Here is a 7941-nt window from a genome sequence, read left to right on the forward strand (position 1 = left end):
ACGAAGGTACGGCATCGGCAGCGATGCCGACGGCGCGATGCCGGCACCGGGATGCCGCTGACCCCGTGTTCTCCTCCCGCAGCTCCACCGGCGTCCGCCTCCCTCGCGCCAGCCGAGCGCTCCATGACGGGAACTGCCGAAACGTCCGCCGGCACCGGGCCGTTTCCAGACGCCGCGCAGGATGCCGGCTGCGAGGGCGGCGGGCGGCCGTCGAGCTTCGCCCCCCACCCGACTCCTTTCCCTCTGCACTAACCGCCTTCACCGACGCTCCTATTTTCAGCCGGGTCGAGCTTTTTTTGGTTCTTTTCCCCTCGCTAATTCTCACAGAAAGTTTTTGCTGAGCCTGCCGGGTTGAAAAAGAGGGGAAAAAAGATTCAAAACCAGAGAAATTGTACAGCAATTTATTTTCCCCTCTCTGCCCGGTGGCGGCTGGACCCCAAACTCCTGCCCCACCATTCCAGTTGCCTTCTGTAACATTCTCACGGCTCGGTGGCCTTTCTGGAATAAAGTAATGAAAATTGGAGCCGGGCTGGGTGGTTTTTTTTTTTTTTTTTTGGTTCGACGTGGGTGTTTTTCCAAGCAGCGAGCAGGGCAGCGTGCTCGGATGGGGCCGCACAGCTCCCACCTCAATCTGCTCTGGGCTCCCCGGGGCCTAATGAACTCTATCCCTTCATTTGGACCTAGAAAAAAAACCCCAAGCAGCGGATCTCTCCCTGCAACTGTCGCATTCAGACTGCTCTCAGCGGCGGACGCGTGCCCTCTGGTGACTACAGCGAGGAGTCAGGCGGTGGAGATTGATCCCCTCAACCTTTTTTTCCCCGCCATGGTGGTTCCTGAGGTTCATACGCTCTGCCGTACCGAGTGCCTGCGGACGAGCGGGACAGCCCTGGCGCCAGGCTTCTCTCCAGAGAAAGGAGCAACGACCAGCGATGGCAGGTGGGTTAACACTAGGATTAAAGCTTCTCCTTCCTGCCATTTGCGACGGTGAGTGTTGCTGGTGCTGAAGTGATGTATGTGAAACGGGAAAGCGCTACCTGAAGGTGTATTCAGGGGAAGCAAAGCCCGGACGCTCCCCCTTGTGCTGAAGGCGGAGGGGGGTGACGGTCGCTCCCTCCCTCGTCCTCCCGAGGCCACTCAAGGCGGGGAGAGGGGGGGAATGCGGGGGACAGAAAATGGTTCTGGCTTCAACCGAGGGCTCACACCCGAGGAAAGCGGGGCCGGGCAGCTCCCGGGGCCCAGAGGCCGGCGCCGTGGCCCGGTGCCGCGGCGGGTCACAAGATGGCGGCGGCCCGCCTCACCTCAGCCGACCTCCCCCGCCCCCGCCGCGGTGCACGACGGGTAAAGAGCCTCCGCCGGGAGCCCGCCATTTTCTGCCGGGAAAGGCGGGAAGGGAGGGAGAGCAGCGACAGCGTCACCGCCGGACCCGCAACGGCTCCAGCGCCGCCGCCAGCCGGGCACGCAGGTAGCGGCAGGGTCGGGGCCGGAGCCGGGGCCCGGTACCAGCGGCCCGGGGGAGGGCGGCCCGGCGCCGAGGTCGTCTGAGGAGACGCTTCTCTGCCAGTCCCGCCTTCCGTCTGCCGCCGGCCGCTGGTTGGCTGCGGGGAGGGGCGGCGCTGATTGGCTGCGAAGCCGGGAAGGGATAGGCCGTGAGGCGCGTCCGTCTAGCGGGGGAGCTCGGGTGGCACCTCCCCGCTGCTAGCAGCGTGCGAGCCCATTGGCTGGGCGCCGCCAGCCAATCGGCGGGGCGAGGGGGGCACGTGATGCGGCGCGGAGGCTTCTGGGAGCTGTAGTCCCAGGGCGCTGAGGGGACAGCGGGGGCCTCTCCCCCAGCGCGGCCCGGTGAGGCCATGGGGGCTCGCCCGGGCCTGGCCCGGCGGCGCGTCCGCGGCTCCCCCTCAGCCCGCTGCCCCTCCCGAGGCCGGGGAAGAGGGGGAAGCCCCTTCGCCCCTCGCAGAAGCGGGCTGTAGGCCCCCGGCAGGCAGCCGGCCGCCCCTCCCCGCCCCTCGGCCGCTAACGGCCGGTCTCGCCCTTCGCTCCCCGGCCCTGGAGCCGACCCCGGCCTTCTCCCCCCGCTTCGGCAGGCTCTGACCGTCCGGCATGGCCCGCACCAAGCAGACGGCTCGGAAATCCACCGGCGGGAAGGCGCCGAGGAAGCAGCTGGCCACCAAGGCCGCCAGGAAGAGCGCGCCTTCCACGGGGGGCGTGAAGAAGCCCCATCGCTACAGGTAGCGGGGCCGGTGTCACCCCGGGCAGGCTGGGGGTCCCCATCCACAGCCCTGCCCCGCAGCGCGGGTGTCTCGGTCACTCGACGCAGCGAGGGTGCGATGTCGCACCCCAGAGCGATTTTATTCACGTTAACTCTCGAAATCGCTTGCAGGCCCGGCACGGTGGCTCTCCGGGAGATCCGACGATACCAGAAATCCACGGAGCTGCTGATCCGCAAGCTGCCCTTCCAACGCCTGGTGAGGGAGATCGCGCAGGACTTCAAGACCGACCTGCGCTTCCAGAGCGCTGCCATTGGAGCGCTGCAGGTGAGACCCCATCCCACGCAGCGCCGCGCTACCCGGGGGGGGGGATATCGGGGCCGCCTAAGTCTCCCCAAAATGTTCCCTCCCGAGTTAAACCCCCCCCCTGTAAATCCCCCCCTCCTCGAGGCTGCGGCTCTCTCCCGGCAGGAAGCCAGCGAAGCGTACCTCGTGGGCCTCTTCGAGGACACCAACCTCTGCGCCATCCACGCCAAGAGGGTCACCATCATGCCCAAGGACATCCAGCTGGCGCGTCGCATCCGCGGCGAGCGGGCTTAGGGCGGCCGGCGCCGGGCGGTAGGAGAGACTCGGGGTGGGATTGTTGGGGGGGGGGTGGGGGGGGACACGACACCTTTGTGGGGGGGTTTCTCCTGCTCCCGCGCGTAGCGGCTGGGACACGTCGCGAGAGCTGACTCTGTTCACGACGTACAGGCAAAAACAACGCACCACTTCCGAGGGGTTTATGAGACTTTTTTGGATTTTTCTTTCTTTTCCCCCCGCCCTGCCTTTTTGTACACTTCTTTTTTTTTTTTTTTTTTCCCTTCTCCGAGCTGCAAAAAAACATACAGAAGGGTGTGAGGGGTGGGGACAGTTTTTGAAATCCCTGGTTTTCTACGCAAACCTCGTGTATTTTTGGGCGTGGAAAGAGGAGCTTTGGGGCTTTGGCTTCTCGAAGGCCCCGGGCGGGGACGGCTCCGATTCCTGCTCCTTTCCCCTGCGCCCCGGGGTGGGGGGCTGTGGTCCCCCCAGCCTCCTTTCCCCTTCGTGCGTTCCAGCTTTGTACCGTCCACGTTTCTCCACCCCGTGGTGGCAACGGAATAAAGAAAACCCATCAATGTTCACCGTATCCTCCCTCGTTTCCTTCCTAATTAATCCCGGCCCCGCCCCTCTCCACCTTCTCCTTTATTAGAAATAAATCCCCGTCCCGTGCCCCGAAACTTGCAGTTCGCAGGGTGGCTCTGGGGCTGGGGGAGCCTTAATTTGGGGTCTGGGAGGGGGGGTTCCCCCTCTCCCTTTCCCTTTTCGGGGAGATTCGGGGGGGTTGCGGGGCCGGATTACCCCGGGGTGCTGACGTGATTGCTCCTGACACCCCGGCGTTAAATTTAGAGCCGGGGCCGCGGCCCCCCCACCCTGAGCCACCCTAATCGGGATTAGGGGGCCACGGGGGCGGGGCGGGCACCTGAGGACGGGGTGCCCTCCCCCCCAGAATGGGGCGGGGGGGGCCCAGCCCTCCCCAAAAACCCCGGCAAGGGGGAGTTTCTCCTTAAAAATGGAGACATTGGGGCGTTGCTCCTCAAAACCCCGTGCCGGGCAGCGCACTCCTGTTGAAAGATATAAAATACGTATATATATTTCGTATAAATAGAGGGGTTTTAATAGAAATATAGGGTGCTTTTATGCATAGGTACTAAGTAAGTATATATTTAATATAAATATAGGGCGCTTTTATATATATAGGTGTAAAATACATTTTTAATAACGTAATTTGTATACAAAACTATAATTTCCGTATAAACCTATAATTTTTATATAAACAGGTAGAACTTTTATATAAGCAGGTAAAATGTTTATATAAACAGGTAAAATTTTTATATAAGCATAGATAAATTTTGTATATAAATAGGTAATTTTTATGTAAACAGATAAAACATAAAACATAGATACAATTCTTATATAAACAGCTAGAATTTTATTTATATAAGCGTAGATATAATTTTTATATAAATACAGATCTCTCTCTCTCATATCAACGTAGATATAAAAATAAGTGCATAAATGTGTTCACCCCATTGCGTTTTTCTCCAGAACCAGGGGACTGGGAGCGCCGCCCCCAGCGCCGCCCTGCACCCCCCAGGGCTGGGAGGGGCAGCGGGGGACCCCGAAAAAGCCAATTACCGGTAACGAGCAGCTGCATTTTGGGGCCACTTTCCCTGCCTCCCCCCCCCCCTTAATTGGTCAGGGTTTAATTAGGGGTTCGGCATCACCCCGAGATTAAAGTCTTAACCATTTGGGAGCAGCCCTGGGGCTGGGCCCCCTCTGGGGGCGAGGCCGTGCCCCCCCTCGCCGCGGGGTGGCTTTTGGGGGGCTGGGGCAGCCCCCGGTGCTCCCCGACACGAGCTGCCGGCCGCATCTGCGCTGCCCCCCCCCCGCCGGCGCAGGGATTAGGGTTAATCAGCCCCAAATCCCCGCGTCTGAAAATCCCGATTTCAACACTCTCCTCCTAGCTGCTCGGCGGCCTGGGGGGGGGGGCACCGGGATTTGGGGGGGACCCCGCAGCGTTTGGGGGGGATCCCGCCGAGCTGGGAGGCTGTGCTGGGTTGGGGGGCCATGCCGAGGTCAAGGGGGAGTGCAGCGGGGGGTCGCTCCTGCCCCCTCAATCCCCCCTCCCGTACCAGCCCCCCCCTCCCCAAATGCTGCACCCCAAATTGGGGGTCCCCGCGTCCCCGGCACCCGCTGCCCGTCCCCACGTGTCCCCAGCGCCGGGGCTCAGACGTGGCAGCTGGCGCTGGGATTAGCGCCGGGCCCCACGGAGGGCGGGGGGGCCATTTTGTGCCCCCCCCCACACCCCAGGAGGGCGCCCGGGCCTGGCCCACACCCCCCCCGGCGCATCCAGGACCCCCGACCCCTCCCCGGGATGAGCACCCCAGTGCCCGACACCCCCAGCCCCCCAAAGTGACCCCAAGGAGCGGCCCCGACCCCCCCCCACCCCCCCCCGCAGGCTTTGCGATGGGCGCCTTCGTTAGCCCTAACGAGCCGGCGGTGGCACTACCAAATTAGCCAGCCCTCAATCACCGCCCGGGGCGTAATTAGGGGTGACGGGGTCCGTTAATAACGGGGGCCCGCTGGGAGGGGGGGGGGGGGCCCCATCCCGCCGTCCCCATCCCGCCGTTCCCCTCCCCGTCGGGGCGTTAATTAAAAGCCGCTCGTTGTCCCCGCCGTTAACGGGGCGGGGGGTCCCCGCCAGGCGGCCTGGGTCCCCCAAAACCCCCCTCCCGCTGCGAGGGGGGCGGCAGCGGGCCCCCCCCCCGTCCGGGATGAGCGTTAATTGCCGGCAGCGGTGGATTAGCCCCAGCCGGGGCCAATGTCACCCCCCGGGGATTAGTGGCAGCGCGGGTGGCGGGTGACATCACGCCGGCCCTACTTAAATCTCCCCCCGCCGCGGGACGCCTTCCCTGCTGCCACCGCCGCCGCCGTCACCGCCGCAGGTAGGCGCCGGCCCGCGGGGGTTGGGGGGACATCTCGGGGCGTCACTGAGCGGGACCGGGGACGTTTCGGGCTTGGGGGACAAGTCGCCGGCTCCGACTTGGGCACAGCCCGTGGTGATGTGCCCTGGCTTGGGGACGGGCCACCGCCTCCGTCACCACCTTGGGGACGTGGTCACCAGTGCCATGGGGATGTCCCCAACTTGGGGGACGTGGTCACCGGCCCCGTGGGGACGTCCCCTGCCCTCTCCCCAACTTGGGATGTGGTCACCAGACCTGCGGGGACGGTCCCCAGCCCCTGTCCCCAACTTGGGGACGTGGTCACCAGCCCCGCGGGGATGTCCCCAGCCCTCTCCCCAACTTGGGGACATAGTCACCAGCCCCGCGGGGTCATCCCCAGCTCTGTCCCCAACTTGGGGACGTGGTCATTGGCCCCGCGGGGGACGTCCCCAGCTCTGTCCCCAATTTGGGGACATGGTCACCAGCCCCAGGGGAATGTCGCCTGGATTGTGGAGAAGCCACCAGCTCTGTCCCCAATTTGGGGACATGGTCACCAGCCCTGCGGGGACGTGCCCTGGATTGTGGAGAAGCCACCGCCTCCATCCCCAGCTTGGGGACATGGTCACCAGCCCCGGGGGCCATCCCTCTGGCTCGGGGACAAGCCACCGGCCGGAGCGACGGGCCCTGGGGTGGCCACCGCCGGCTTGGGGACGAGGCACCGGCTCCGTCCCCAGCGCCAGGCTCGGGTGGCCGTGCCGGGGATGGGCTTTGTCCCCAGTTTGGGGACAGGGCGACCTGCTCTGGCACGGGGACAAGCCACCGCCTTGGGGACGGCGCAGCCGGCTTCGCAGCGGCCTCCCCTGGCCTGGCGACGGGGTGACGGCCCTGGCCGGGGCTGTCGTTATGGGGGACCGGCTGCGGGTCCCCCGTCCCCGAGGGGGTCCTGCGCCGTCCCCCCGGTGCCACCCCGTGTCCCTCTGTCCCCGCAGCGCAGCCCATCCACATCCCGCCCGGAGCCCGGGGCACCGCGGGGGCGCACAGGTAGGACCGGGGGGATGGGATGCATTCGGGCACCCCCCCGTGCCGTGCCGCGCCGCATTGTGCCAGGCGTGTGCCGGTGTTGTGCCGTGCCGCACCATGCCAGGCTGTGCCGTGTTGTGCCGTGCTGCACTGTGCTGTGCATGCCACACCGTGCCAGGCTGTGCCACATTGTGCCGTGCCTCACCGTGCCAGGCTGTGCCGTGTTGTGCCGTGCCGCACTGTGCTGTGCCGTGCCACACCGTGCCAGGCTGTGCCGTGGTGTGCCGTGGTGTGCCGTGCCGCACCGTGCCAGGCTGTGCCGTGTTGTGCTGTGCCAGGCTGTGCCTGTACCGGGCCACGCCGTGCCGCGATGTGCCGGGCCATGCTATCCTTGCACCGTGCCCAGGCCTCACCGTGCGGTGCTTGCACCATGCCATCCTGCACGGCACCATGGTGTGCCACGCCATGCTGCGCCACGCCATGCTGTGCCACGTGGTGCTGCATGGTGCTGTGCTGTGCCGTGCTGCACCATGCAGCGCTGCACCGTGCCATGTGGTGCCATGTCACGATGTGCTGTGCCTGCCACCAATGCAGTGCTGCACCGTGCCATGTCACGGTGTGCCATGCTGCACCGAGCTGTGCTGCACCGAGCCACGCTGCACCATGCAGTGCTGTGCCATGCCATGTCATGGTGTGCCATGCTGCACCATGTGTTGCTGTGCCGTGCCGTGTCACAATGTGCCGTGCTGCACCGAGCCGTGCTGCACCATGCGGTGCTGCGCCGTGCCATGTCACAATGTGCCGTGCTGTGTGGTGCTATGTCATGATGGTGCCATGCTACACCAAGCCGTGTTGCACCATGCAGTGCTGCGCGTGCCATGTCATGGTTGTGCCATGCTGCACCAATGCAATGCTGCGCGTGCCATGTGGTGCCATGTCACGATGTGCCACGCTGCACCGTGCAGTGCTGCACCATGCGGTGCGGCTCCGTGCCATGTCACGGTGTGCCGTGCTGCGCCGTGCCGTACCACACGTGCCACGTTATGGTATCCCGTGCCGCACCGAGCCGTGCCACACCATACGGTGCCGCGCTGCACCGTGCCAGGCGTGACCTGCTGTGTGCCCCTCGCAGCCGGTGCCCCAGCCCACCTCGGCAGCGCCGGGGCCTGGCGCGGGGGGGTCCCGCCTGGAGC

At 64.9% G+C, this 7941-nt stretch overlaps 1 protein-coding gene across 1 annotated transcript; it reads left to right on the top strand.

The window, feature by feature from the left end:
* The first annotated feature begins 2088 nt into the window (after positions 1-2088).
* On the top strand, positions 2089-2829 carry LOC142596333 (histone H3.3A). Its single transcript, XM_075725434.1, has 3 exons — positions 2089-2225; positions 2378-2531; positions 2676-2829. The coding sequence occupies exons 1-3, from the start codon at positions 2098-2100 to the stop codon at positions 2802-2804; spliced, it is 411 nt and encodes a 136-aa protein (XP_075581549.1). The 5' UTR covers positions 2089-2097; the 3' UTR covers positions 2805-2829.
* Positions 2830-7941: the final 5112 nt, after the last annotated feature.

The sequence above is a fragment of the Pelecanus crispus genome, chromosome 30 (genome assembly GCF_030463565.1).
Source record: "Pelecanus crispus isolate bPelCri1 chromosome 30, bPelCri1.pri, whole genome shotgun sequence".
Taxonomy (NCBI): domain Eukaryota; kingdom Metazoa; phylum Chordata; class Aves; order Pelecaniformes; family Pelecanidae; genus Pelecanus; species Pelecanus crispus.